A 15,146-nucleotide genomic window follows, 5' to 3' on the forward strand; every position below is an offset into this window, starting at 1 on the left:
CCTCCTGTGTGCAGGGGTAGGCGTCTATGGTGGGAACAATGTGAGGTTGTAGTTAGGAGCTAGTGGCTAGTGGTGACGAATCCAGTGGTAGGGAGATTCGGAGGCGAGGAAGATGGTGGAGCATAGGCACCTTCTCGCTGCTAGCTTGAGGAGGGGAATGGGGAGGCTGACTTTGGGAGGGGGAAGGAAGGTGGGCTCACTGGTGCCATTTATGCTTTCCGGCCAGCCGATGAGATTGGGCGGCGACACGATGGTGGCATCGGCGAGGGGTATCGAGCGCTCGATCCCATGGTGGCTGGGAGGGAGTAGAGGAGAGGTTGGGAAATTAAGGGCTCGAATTGTGCTACATGAATTTTGATTTTTGAGCAATCCGACGATGTTTGAAAATTCACATGATTTTAGGGGAAAGGGGTACTCTGTCAAGTGCTAACTAGATAGTCCCCAATAATAAATCTTAACCAATAGATTTCTAAATTCATCCCTCTCGACTCTTGTGTTGTTTATTCCTATATTCCTTGGTTTCTTTGACATTAGCTGGTCCAGTAGATATTTTGGTTTTTCAGTCTTCCATTTGCTGCAATTTGGTGCGAAAATTTCTGAAATATGTGAAAAGCCTGTAGTTTTAGATATGCTTTTGATTACAAAACTACTTTAATTTAGGGGTGTTGCATTTAGCCCTAATTGGTTGGTATTAAAAATAATATGAACTCGTCAAAAGCCTTGCGTGTTGCAGCGGAAATTTATAAAAGCAATTTTTTGATGAAACGTGTAAGGCTGAAAAAAATGATAGAGTGGTATAATAGATTTAGATTTGTGTGTGAATTGAAGCAAAGTTTACAATAATGGTGGTGATCTATGAGAAAGTTTTTGAGGCATACGTACTGAGAGCATCAGAAAGATAAAAATATCATCAATAGAACTTATCTCAATCTCGAAAATGCTCTTAAATTATGTCTCAACAACTTTCATTTTAAATATTAAAAACTTACTATGTGGCACTAATAATGCCTCGATAACTGATTTATGGTTGGAGACCTATAGTTTTGATATGAGATGAAAGAAGTATATATAGGTAAAAGTACAACCTTGTAGCAGGGACCATGGAGGTGGGGATTTTGTGCTCAAATTGTTGAGATTATGGAAGAGAAAGAGAGAATGATTACTTGATGGTTTCTTTGAGCATTAAGATATATGCTCAAAGAAACCATCAAGTAATGAGCAATCAACATTGGAATAAAGGGTATTCATTTGCAATTAATGTGAGGAATGGGCCACATGTTGTAAGCTTTTCTATCGTATCCAATGGTTGATATCTGATAGGCACAATGATCCGATGACTATAACATTTTTTATGACGTGGCTGCATGTAATCACACTTATATAGGCACCTATACACCAGGTTGCTTTCATTGTTGGGACGGAACATGTGAACTATATATGCAATATGTTGCTGCATATACATTGATTTCTTCTAGGACTACTTATATTACATTAGACAGAAAATCATCTCTAAAATATGTCAAATATAACTATAGTATATTGTGACTTCGATATAATATAAATATAACTAACTGATGGACTAGATATCAAAAACCATTAGGTAACATGGTGGGTGTATACTCCGCTTGTGTTAATTTTTTATTTTTTTCCCATCACTTGCACGAATCTCAGAGTAAATCTAACCACCTGCAATTTGATAGATTAATTTCTCTAAGAATTTTTGTTGAACGAAATATGGCAATTCCGTATTTTTACCCGGAACTTAGATGCATGTCCTGACCCCACAGGGAAGCTAGCTAGCTAGCATCGGTCTTGTTGATTAGTGGCCATAATATATTTTAGGCAAAATTGGTTATATAGCATCGAAAGTTTACGTTTTTGGTTTTATAGCACGGAAAGTTACCGGTTCACTTTAATAGCACCCAAAGTTCACCATGTTTCCATTTTTAACACTTCCGTCAATTCTGGATTGTTTTCCGCCCGTCTTGATCGTTATTGATCCAGCCACACACACGATATGACGTTTCTACCCCTCACAAGTACAAGTATAATGCATGTCAATGAGGGGTAGAAATGTCATATCGTGTGTGTAGCTGGATCAATAACGATCTAAGACAGACGGAAAAAATTGACGGAAGTGCTAAAAATGGGAACAGGGTGAACTTTGGGTGCTATTGAAGTGAACCGGTAACTTTTGGTGCTATAAAACCAAAAACGTGAACTTTTAATGCTATATAACCAATTTTACCTATATTTTAGTAGCAGTTTTCATGCATATGTCATCCATCCCCCCCCCCCCCCCCCCCTCTTCTATGTGCTGTTGCCATCAAGCCAGCTAGTTCCCTCGTGTCCCTACGCCTAATCTGAAATAACCGATCCAAACAGTGCATCACGGCGCATGCAAAATTGCTTGCAAGCAGGCAGAAAAAAAAAATTGCATTGCAAGCAGTTCATGTCGGTAGTCAAAGCGATGCACCAATCCATACATATATGTGGGAGAGATTTTTGTTCCTCGAGAGAGCTATCTTTTCGTTTCGTACATAACACTTAGATAAATTAATATAAAATTGTAAACTCGTTTCATACATAACACTTAGATAGATTAGTGTGAAATTGTGAAATGGTATATCGTCTAGTGGTTGCAGTGACCTGAGTAGCACTCCAAGATCCTTACTTCAAATCTCCATAGGAGCGAATTTCAAATTAGGTTATTTGTGGGCTAAGTTTCCTTTCGTTAGGCTAAGTTACTAATTTAAAAATGTTGCATATATCCGTTTGGATGTAGAGGCTGAGTAAAAATACCCTTATCTAACAAAAAGATTAATATGAAATATGTCACCTTCACAAACATATAAGGTCAAATTTAACTTATACAAGTTCAAAAAAATCATTAGCCGACTGGCCATTTCTTTCCTTGGATCCTATTAACTTAGATTCTTAACTTCACTATCTCGATCAATCTTGCATCCATGCTCACCGATCAAATTCGGGATAGAATGGCAGGCTACTACTCCGGGAACTATGTATCCCTAGTTTGATCTGTCTGTCGCTGGCTCGTCATTCTCACACCTGATCGAACATTGTCACGAGATCGATGTGCACTGCCGGTTCACTGGAGCCATTAGTTTTTCTTCCTCTTTTTTATTTGGTTTTTGGGGGATCTTATTGTTTTCCAGCCATAAGATGATCCATGAGCAGTTGTCTGGTGATTGAGAGTAGACGACCCAGCTGGCTGGACACAATTGATGGATCGATGGATGGGGATTTGCATTATGCGTTGGCTGGCCATGCACCGGCATCACGAGATGAGATGAGAATTAACTGCTAATAATAACTTCTCATCATCGTATCATGGTTCATGGATGGATCGATGATGGATCCACTCAATGATGAAATGGCATCAATGATATATATATGCTCCATAATCCATATGAAACCATGATCGAATTGTAGGATGCATGCATCGGCGCCGCAGCCCATGAGATCATGCTTATATTGGTGATGGGTTCACCTTCATATATATATACCGGATATATAGCAATATCGGATTTTGATTTACAAATAGACTTAAGATAAATATATGTCTTTGTAAGCGTTGGAGTTAGTCTTTGCATCCTCGATTCCTGGAGTTCTGTTTCTATTTGTTAACCAATAGAAATAGATGTAGATTTCTACCTCGATTTCGTTAGCACGCTTTTGAAACTGCTAATATTGTACGTAGAAACTTTGTATAAAGAGGTTGCTCTAAAATATTAAATAAATCTATTTTTTAAATTTATAATAATTAAAACTCAATTAATTATACACTAATAGCTTTCATATTTTCTGTACACTTACTTAATCTTTTATCTTAATTAGTTTCAAACATTGGTCATGTAAGTTCTCGAAAGAAAAGGCCGGATTTTATTACGACATCAGTCTTTATAAAAATTCAGTAAGAAAAAGTTATTGCGCATAATCTTGTTCTTGTTTTATTATCTAGAAAAATCTTCATGCGGATGGATCATGAGATTTATTTAGGCCCACTCGGTTGGATAGATCAGTGGTGATGTGATCTGCCTGCAGGCCGCATGAAGCTGCCTGCGTCACTGGTCCATAACGCTGTTGATGATTTGGATACCAAATTAGCGTACAGTTAGTACCATGACGTGCGTGCGAGCACGTGGCCGCTGGGACCTGCCTGCTCATCCCATCGAGGCATCGATCGAACCAACCTCTTCCGTTTTTAGTAGGTAAAGTGCTATAATGCTTCATATACTGTCCCTAAAAATGCCATATTTGATTGAATAATGAGGTGGAGGAGAGAAGTAACGAGAGAGATGATGAGCCACCCCTAAATTAAGAGGCAACCTCCACATAAATTTCAATAAGGGTGTGAGAGTATTAGAGACATTGGTATTTGTATATTAGAGGTGACATATTGTATGAGTTGCCTCTTAGTTCATAAATAAATGATATGGATAAATTTGGAGGTGGTAGTCACATCTAGCATAACACTTGCCCTTAACATCATGTCAATCAACGATCGAATCATGATGCTTCCGGGCAAATAGTCCGATAGAGTTGTACTACTTCCGTTTCAGGTTATAAGATCTAGCACAACCCATATTCATATACTTCCTCATTCCCTAAATGTTTGACGCCGTTGACTTTTTTAAACATGTTTGACCATTCATCTTATTCAAAAACTTTTGTGAAATTTGTAAAACTATATGTAAACATAAAAGTAATTTTTTGAATAAGACGAACGGTGAAATATGTTTTAAAAAGTCAACGACGTTAAACATTTAGAGATGGAGGGAGTATATGTTAATAAATATAGGCCCACATAAATATTTAGATTTATTAACATATATATGAATGCAAACAATATTAGAAAATCTTATAATATGAAACGGAGGAAGTAAATTATTTTCCTTCGTTTTATAATATAATAACCGAACCAAATGAAATATTTAATAGTACAATGAATCTGAATAAGACTATAAAATATTTTATCCAGTCCTAATTAAGTAAGTTGCTATATTATAGTACGGAAGGAGTATTTTCATTATCTTTAAAAAGATATATAGCTAAGGCCGGTTTTAAAACTTGACCTACAAGGGATAAGACAACTCCCGAGCATCATGCGTAGAAGATCTACCCATTCAAAGTTCCTTTTAAGATGTGAATCTATGGCCTTGGTTTGAAACGGAGGAGTTTTGAAGATTTTTAAAAGAACTGAACTGAATCTTGTGATAATTCTATAAAATTTCCACATTTCAAAATATTCATGCATTGCTTGTTCGTTCAGTTGTTCCTATAATTCTTTCTAGGATGCTAGATGAACTTTCATTTAAAGTTTAGTTTAATGGTTCATTTTGAAATGCAAGAATGGCAAATAATTTTTGGAGCATTCAATTTGCTTAGTATTTTTCCCAGAGGCCCCATGGGTTCATATGGAAAAAAAAATTATATGAGTAGGGGCTGTTGGTTTGACACATAACTTGTATAAGGTTACCACACCTCAAGTTACATAAGTTTAACCGAGCTAGGTACCTATTTGGTTCATAGCCACACTCATGACCAAATTTCTTCTTCACTATGTAGACCCCATATGCCATTGAGATAAAAACAAGTGTGGCAAATATAGTCATGCTAGCTAAAGTGTAGCTCTGTTAACCAAACCTTAGGCTAGTTAGTCAAAAAAAAATATAGCAAGCTTGGGTAAATTGAAGTACTCAACCATACAGCTAGCCCCTACATTCCTATATATGATCAATTCCATATTAAGAAAAAAAAAGCAAGATGCTAGGTTTGATCTCTTGAAAATTTTACTTTGATTCAATTTTCCCTGTGGTACAAACAAATGCATTTTTTCTTCACGAAACAAGCTTCTATGCATGGATGCAAATGTGGCTTTACATGGGGTATGCTATTATGAATGGATTATCCTGGACAAATATGCAGACTAAAAAACAAAAAAAAATGGTAGCTAGCTGTATGTAATGATGTGATTATTCTAAGCAAGTGGATGGATGCTGCATGAACAGTAAGAAGATAGCGATGCATGCATGCATATGCAGGATTCCCCCTGCTTTTTTCAGGTGTTTGCAGGACCGGTTAGATCGCGTTGTTTGCTGGATGATATGGATCTCCTTTTGACTGCTGCGTGGGCCCTTTTAAAGACTTCAATCAATGTACTGTAATAAGCGGGTGTAATTTTTTTTGACATTTTTATTAACTTTAATTCTCTGCTCTGAACTATTGTTTTTCATTCTAATGGAAATGTGGAGATGTTCTTGCATCTCTCTTCGATAAATAAAAGGAAAATGAAATTTAATTCTAGACGACATGTCTCAACACAGCTGATTGTGTACGGACATGTCATATAAGCAATGGAATAAGTAATTTATATGTATGTTTCATAGTGTATTGAAAGCCAAACCTGAAAAACAACTTAGCACGAAAAAACGTTAAAATCAACTCTAAGATTTTGTTTTAAGATTTAATCTTTTTGTTACGGTTGATAAGTCGAAGAGGAAACAATGAAATTGATATTGTCATTCTATATCATATAGTTTATGTAGGATTTTTAACCAGATAATCAATTAATTTAAATCTGGACAGCCTTTCTTATTCATTGGGGAGCATGTAATTAGTTGTGGCATACTCTTAACTCTTTTTCGATCCAACGGCTCAGGCAGACGCACGTGGATTTACCCTAACGAGGAACTGATAGCGCCATCGGCGCGAACAAACAAAGAGAACACATGCAAGCATGTGCTTAATTATATATATACATAATGTCAGTTACATTGATAGATACTCCCTCCGATTCATTATAAGTGTAACCATAAGTTTTCGTGTACAACTTCGGTCATCCGTTTTATTCGAATTCTTTTTAAATTAGTATTTTTATTGTTATAAGATGATAAAATATGAATAGTACTTTATGCGTGGCTTATGTTTTTAATTTTTTTAAAGAAAAATAAATAAAATGGACGGTTAATATTGGACATGAAAAATAGTGGGACGGATGGAGTCTGGTTTGGTGATTTCGAGAGAAAGAAATTAAAATTTGAGGGGGAGAAAACATAGGTCCAATGGGTAACATGGGGCCTGCCGGACCGACAACATGTGCCAGTCAATTCGTATCTTGACACCTCTCCATCGTCATCATCCAACAGCACATCAATCGCCCCTAACTGGGACCATGTATCTGTACATGTACATGTGTTACCGTCGCAGATAACTGTAATTACTCCTTGCCCGTATTCCCTAATAAGTCACAAAGTTTAATAGAAAATAAAAACTGATTTATAGGTAAAATATATATATTTATTCGTAGCGATTTAAAAATTAAGAAAAAAGATTTACATTGAAAATATCTTAAAATCAACTACAAAATTAAGTTTGAAAATTTAAATTTAAATTTTTGATTTGGCTTAATTATTAAGCCAACCAATGAGGCTCTCAGCATGTGGCATCGCCTCATTAGTTAGTACTACGTGTAGATAATGGACATTTTGGATTTGGTTAATGACCCGTTGGTTCCACCTTCAAATAAGTTTATCTCGGTCAATTTTATTTAACTCTAACCATTAACAAAAAAAAAGTGTATAAAAATGATAATACTAGATATATATTGTGAAATAAATTATTATAAAATTTTCATTTAAAATAACTTGTCTTTATATATAGTATTATTGGTTACTGGTCAATGTGGCATATTAGGGCATCCACAATGAATGCCATAAGATAGGTCTTAAGCTTCTAGGGTGGGTATTATACACTGTGGCAATAGTTCTTATAGGTGACCTTATGATGAGCTACCCTTAGGTATAAAGACCACCCATAAGAAATAAAAAAAATCATATGTATTCTCTCTCCTACTACTGTCTCATCTCTGCTGCCTTTTATTTGTAGGACCCATCTTATTTCCTACCATATCCATATACATTATATGGGGTTTGTAACAACTAATACCACCTGCTGTGGGATCCATCTATATAGACCACTTCATCTCTATACATTGTTGGTGTCCTTATATACTATGTCAATATCTAAAGTGCTGGCTTAATTATATTTGTGAATGGAGGGTTGCTTAATTAGCTTCTTTTGTTTAACTTAATATCGATGCTAAGGGTTAATAAATAAATAAATAAATAAATATGCTCCCCGACATCCTCGCTCGTCAGCCGCGCCATTCATGCCATAACGGTATATACGTGCGCCTCGGCATGTTGTACCAAACCGACCTTTTTCCTTTTTTTCTTTTTTGGTTCATCTCTGGCCCCAAAAACTATTGCACATGGGCGCATGGTTATACTCTTCTTGGTGGCAGTTAGCACTGGTAGTTAATTCTGCTTGCAACGGTTAGTAGGAGGCCACGTTTACTAGCTACGGCGCACGTACAGACAATATTACTTTCGGTCGGAGAAAATAAACTAAACATAAGGGAAAAGTTAGATACTCCCTCCGTCTCATAATATAAGTGATTTTAAGTAGATGTAACATATCATAGTACAATAAATCTGGACAGAGTGTCTGTCAGATTCATTGTTTTAAAACGTGTCACATCTACCTAAAATCCCTTATATCATGGAACTGAGAGAGTACAATATAAATTAATATATGCACTATATTTTTGTTAGATTTGTACATAAAGTTACAATTAGTTGTAGAAAACTACTACCTCCATCACATATTACATGTCATTTTAAGTTTTTATTTGTAATGTTTGATTATTCATCTTATTCAAAAAAAATTGAAATTATTATTTATTTTGTTTGTGTTTGTTTTATTATCAAAAGTACTTTAAGTTTGACTTATTATTTTTTATATTTGCACTAATTTTTTAAATAAAATGAATGGTCAAACGTTACGAGCAAAAAATCAACACGACGAGTAATATGGGAAGAAGGTAGTATATTTTGAGGATCGTATTGATGCCCAAAATAATTAGCATTGGTGCCGGAGACACTATAGTCTTTGAATTTGAGCCCTATGCTCTGTTCGACACAGCAGAGTCGGCAAAAAATCTCCCCTCGTATCTCATGAGCGCGCTTCCCGAAGTATTAAATGCGTAATTTTTTCGAAAAAGATCTATTTAAAAGTTTCTTTGAATTAATATCCACTACTGCAATACCCATTATTCCGGGTGGTTGGATAGATTATCACGTACGGTCGCCCGGCCCGCCTGCAGCTCCTCGTCTGGGAACATCTTTATTTTCGTGTGCGGGCGGGCCGACCGCACGGGATAATCGATTATCCCGTGCGGTTTGGTTATACGGACCGCACGGGATATTCTATTATCCCGTGCGGTGCAATTAGGCCGCGTGTGGTCAAATTAAGTGGACCGCACGGAATAATAGTTTACCCCCCACGGCTAGCACGTGCTAGGTCGGTATAATTTGACCTAACGGGACAATAGATGGAAAATTAGCCGAAACATCAAATTAAATCATATTACATAGAAAGTATAGTGTTTATTACAAGTGATCCCCCACGACAAATACATCCATTTAGTCCACAGCATGTTCCCTCTCCCACTCTCTTATAGATTCTTGAATTTGGGGTATGTAGCAAGTTTGCTACGAGGATCATGGAACTCTCCTAAATGATTGCAGATGTCGCGACGAATGAACCAGCATAAGTCCGCGCACAAGTTGATAAGTGTTTTCTAATCGAACCGGCTTCCGCTATAAGGGATACTTGGGAGCTAATACTTAATTCATTTTTAAGTTTACAACAGCTAATACTTAATTAATTACTTTGTTAATAACATACCTTGTTTTATGTGCTCGGTATCAGCTTAGCCTTAAACTTGTTGTCTCCTTTTAAGTCATATAGAATTATATAACTTTTGATCAGTTAAACTACCGCTAATAAGCTGAAAAAAATAAACCAAGGTAAAGTAAATCGTTTATCATAGTTTGGAAGAAAAGATTGAAAAATAGACTTGATGGAAAAGCTGAGTAGCCCCATCGTTTGGCATATTCATGAAAAAAAGCCAAAAACAGTATATTTGTAAAAAAAAAGTAATTTATGAATAAAACTTTTACATACTTATTCTTAACGGTTTACCGTTAAAGCAAACGCTAAAAAATAAACTTCGAAAAGAAAACCTTAACTTTAAATTTAAGGTTGAAGAAACCTCAAAATCGCCGGACAGTCGGCGACGTTGTTCATGTCGGTACGTAGCGAGCGTTGAGGCATTAGGACTTGGGATATAGCTCGATGTATCCCCGGGCGGTACACGTACGTAGGGACGGCTCCTGATTGCGATGCGAGTTCACCGCCCATGTGAACCCCCAGCCCAGCATTCACTCCTGTCCGGTCTGGTCACCGACCTGCCAACACACTGCACTGCACTGAACTGGCCTCACTACACGCGCTTCCGCTGTAGCACTGCTACTGTACACCACTACAGCGTGTGATGGTAGCCAGGGTTTCCCAAACCGTCGGGACCGGGTTACTGTGTCCTGGTGGTAAGCACAGTTACCGCATGGTAACCACGGTAACCGTGAAAAACCGTATGAAATCGTGTAAAATTTATTAAAAATTCTAAATTATTTTTTAAATTTATTTGAATTTAAGGAGGCTACCGCCGGCTCCATGCATCGCCGATATACTACCAGACAGGAACATTTTGGCCAGCGACTGACCAAAAAAGTTTTGCAACTTAATTAAGCTGCCACCAATATATATTAGTATTAAACACACACCCCGCGAGCAAATCACTTTTCATTTACTGAAAAATTAACCAACCAAACAAACACACTCATGCAGTAATATGTATACTACTACGCTAATCCCTTGTACCACAAATCTCATGGATCATTGATGCTGATGCGTTCGTGCGTGCTTAGAAGCTTCTTGTGACAGCGCACACAACATGTACACGGTGTAGTAGTTAGTAGTAGTATATATATACTATCAAGAAACATGTATATATATAAGCACTTTTTGTTACTAACTTCATGTTTGAGACGCCTACATATATAAAATCCTCTGAAAGCAAGCCCCCAACTTGTGTGCTGATATATCTAATATAAAAGTATGCAATGCATGATTCAGATTAAATTCAATATAATCCCATGGTGTCAGCTTGATACTGCTCCCATGCATAATGCATTACGCATCTCACCACTAGGCCAACCTGACACGACGCACAAGACAAAACCTTCGCCTCACAGGCTCGTCAGTCCCCCATGTGGTGGTCTGGCCGCAGCTGGCGCAGCAGCTGCTATGAACTTGCTCGATCACTCTGTCACTCACTCACTCACCCGTTATTACATGGTTACAACTTGGTCATCAGCTAGCTAATCACGAGTACTTAATTAACAACTTTTATTTAACGGATGTTTCACCATGGTCTTTACTGTAGTAGTTACTAATCTATGTATATTACCAGCAACTATTAATATGAGAAAAAAGCTCTCTTATGTAGTAACTATAAATCAATGGTTAAGATTTCTTTCAGTCCTCAAGTGTCTCAAGTGTCCGTTGGAGGATATTTTTCAAACTGAAAACATTGATTTATTTGAATTTCTAAACAACTTCTATTTATATACTTTTTGTAAAACACACCGAAAAGCGTGCTGATGAGAAATAAGAAAGTTAAAAGAAATTTTATCCCTAATACACAGAATCACCAAAAAAAAAAGTACTCTATTTAATTCCCAAATCACACACTCTTCGTCTAAGAGCATGTACAATATCAGATTATAAGCTGACTATAAACATATTTTAAAAATATAAAAGAGGAGAGATAAGAGCAGCGGGCTATAGATTTATAGCCAGCTACAGCACGGACTATAAGATGCATGTGTGTATAATAGGTGGGACCATACATTAATTATGCAGTACATGTTTATTGATAACTATTGTATGAATTAACTATTAAATTGACTATAATTGATTTGGAGCCCACCATTGGCTGTACTATTAAACTTGCTCTAGTTAGCTTCACAGTTCACTGTAGCGTCTAGAAGAGGAACAGGTGGATTATTAATTAGCAAATGATAATCAGAAAACGGAAGCCAAGCAGAGCAGAGCCCCTATAAATACTCGCGAGCTCCTCTGCTCGGAGCACACACAACCACCACTCACCACCAACATGGCGACGGCGACGGCGGCGGCGATGGTGGTGGCAATGTCGGTGCTGCTGCTGGGCGGCGGCGAGGCGGCGGCGCCGCGGAAGCCGGTGGACGTGGCGTTCGAGAAGAACTACGTGCCGACGTGGGCGGAGGACCACATCCACTACGTGGACGGCGGGCGCGAGGTGCAGCTCTACCTCGACAAGTCCACCGGCACCGGCTTCCAGACCCGGGGCTCCTACCTCTTCGGCCACTTCAGCATGCACATCAAGCTCGTCGCCGGCGACTCCGCCGGCACCGTCACCGCCTTCTACGTACGCCGCCGCCATTGCTCCCTCATCCTCTTCCTCTTCTGCTTCTTGATCGGAGATCGATGATGTGTGGTTTTTTTGCATTGGGGAATTTGCAGCTGTCGTCGCAGAACTCGGAGCACGACGAGATCGACTTCGAGTTCCTGGGGAACAGGACGGGGGAGCCGTACATCCTGCAGACGAACGTCTTCTCCGGCGGGAAGGGGGACCGGGAGCAGAGGATCTACCTCTGGTTCGACCCCACCAAGGACTACCACTCCTACTCCGTCCTCTGGAACCTCTACATGATCGCGTACGCTAATTACACCTCATTAACACCCCCACTTATTTACTTGCATTGTACTCCCTCATTTTCCGAAGAAAATAAAAATAAGGAAGCACAATCTACAACTATCAACTCTGGTAAACTTTGAGATTCTTTGTATTAAAATATTTTATAATATCTTTATAACGTCGTTAATTTTTTATCTAACGTTTTACCATCCGTCTTATAAAAAAATTATGTAATTATCATTTATTTTATTGTGATTTTAAGTATGACATAAATATTTTCATATTTGCATAAAAAATTTGAATAAAATGAATAGTCAAACGCCATAAAAAGTTATTATATATTAAAATACAAAGAGTATATTTTAAGACAAATAGAGTTGTAGAATTATGCTGTGTTTAGATTAGCCCAAAGTTTAAAATTTGATTGAAATTGGAGACGATGTGTTGTGTGTTGTATGAAAGATTTGATGTGATGGAAAGTTGGAAGTTTGAAAAAAAAAACTTTGAAACTAGTATCTGAGTATATTATAGCCCGGGAGAGTATTACATTAGCAGAATGATTTTCTCTTTTTTTTCCTCAAAATGTAGCCAGGTAGGATGGGTCTAATCCTGCCTTAGACTGGGATGAAAGTAGTAAGAGTAATTAGTGCGGTGTCAGTAGTACTAAGATGCTTTGAATCCACCGTAAAGATGAGCAAAGCAAAAGGTACCTGCACGGTGAGACGAGAGATTGGCGCGCATGTGCAATTGATTTTGGCGCGCGTGTACATGTCGTCCCTGACCAGCAGAGTTCAGAAAGAACATGAAAAGCAGGGATGGGTCGGTCGGCGGTGGGGCCCACACGCTGACACGCGCCGATGCTACAGCGTTGCACAGTGCGAACAAGAAGCGGATAGCCGCTGTGCGCTAACAGTTTATTGAAAGCAAACCTCAATAAATTAAAAGCTAGTAGTAGTAGTATTAACTGAAATTACTACTCCTACTACTACTTGATGAAAATACTATGTATTTCCTGTGTTCCAGTAAAATCCTATGATAGCCCTATTATATTTCTAAATTTCAGATTTTCCAGTGCAAGTTTTTATTTCTATATAATTTTTTTTCTTGTAATACATTTCTGCAACATTTCCTTAATTTTTTATAGTAGTTAACTCATTTATTTATACACATAAGTTTTGTTATAGAAAATTATAGATTACCCATTTATGAACCAATTTTAGCTGTCTCAGTCGGGTCTAGAATCTACATAAAAATCCAGTAAAATTCATACGTTCTAAATGTGTATATATACATGTGCAGGTTAATTATTTCCCATCAATTTATACACACAAAATGTTATGAAAAAATGTACAGCTATCTCAAACAGATCTAAAATCTACCTCATCCGTTTCATATTATAAGTTGTTTAAAAGTCAAACTACTTTAAATTTGATCAAGTTTGTAAACAAATATAGTAATATTTACAGTAGCAAATTAATTTCATTAAGTCTACAATTGAATACATCTTCATAATATATTTGTGTTGGGTTGAAAATGTTACTATTTTTTTCTACAAACTTGATCAAACTTAGAACATTTTAACTTTCATTGAAGTCAAAACGACGATGAAACGAGAGCAGTTTGATTTTAATAAAAATCAAAGCAACCTGTAATCTGAAACGGAGGGAGCACATGAAAATCCTGTAAACTTCATACGTACGTTCTGAAATCTGAATGTATCGATCTATCAATATATGCAGGTTCTTCGTGGACGACACGCCGATCAGGGTGTTCAAGAACAGCAAGGACCTGGGCGTGCGGTATCCGTTCAACCAGCCGATGAAGCTCTACTCCAGCCTGTGGAACGCCGACGACTGGGCCACCCGCGGCGGGCGGGAGAAGACCGACTGGTCGCGGGCGCCGTTCGTCGCCTCCTACCGGGGCTTCCACGTCGATGGCTGCGAGGCGTCGGCGGAGGCCCGGTACTGCGCCACCCAGGGCGCCCGGTGGTGGGACCAGCCGGAGTTCCGCGACCTCGACGCCGACCAGTACCGCCGCCTCGCCTGGGTCCGCAAGACGCACACCATCTACAACTACTGCGACGACCGCGAACGCTACCCCGCCATGTCGCCCGAGTGCCACCGCGACCGCGACGCCTGAGATCTCATCGAGATCTGTGATCGATGCTTGCTGGCCGTCCGATGGATGGATGGATGGATGGGGATGAGTACGTGTACGGCTACGATTAATCATGATTTGAGTGCGTGCAGTTAATTAATTAATGGGTAACGTTTTGGGGGTAATTTGGGCTTGAATTGATTGTATGTATGCATGTATGTATCGTCGTCGTGCCAGGTGTGCTGAATTGGGCGCGTGATATATGTATTGCCAAATTATTTTGGTGGTTTCGCTTGTACTATATATATACGCGCGCTGTGATCGATTTCGATCGGTCAGAGTTAATTAATGAATTAATTTGGGTTTTGGTATGTTGCGTTGT

At 38.3% G+C, this 15,146-nt stretch overlaps 1 protein-coding gene across 1 annotated transcript; it reads left to right on the forward strand.

Annotated features, from left to right (window-relative positions):
* Positions 1-12,067: 12,067 nt before the first annotated feature.
* On the forward strand, positions 12,068-15,135 carry LOC127754942 (probable xyloglucan endotransglucosylase/hydrolase). Its single transcript, XM_052280552.1, has 3 exons — positions 12,068-12,397; positions 12,493-12,686; positions 14,407-15,135. Exons 1-3 carry the CDS (start codon positions 12,104-12,106, stop codon positions 14,804-14,806), a joined length of 888 nt encoding a protein of 295 aa, XP_052136512.1. The 5' UTR covers positions 12,068-12,103; the 3' UTR covers positions 14,807-15,135.
* Positions 15,136-15,146: the final 11 nt, after the last annotated feature.

The sequence above is a fragment of the Oryza glaberrima genome, chromosome 11, assembly GCF_000147395.1.
Source record: "Oryza glaberrima chromosome 11, OglaRS2, whole genome shotgun sequence".
Classification (NCBI taxonomy): Eukaryota; Viridiplantae; Streptophyta; class Magnoliopsida; order Poales; family Poaceae; genus Oryza; species Oryza glaberrima.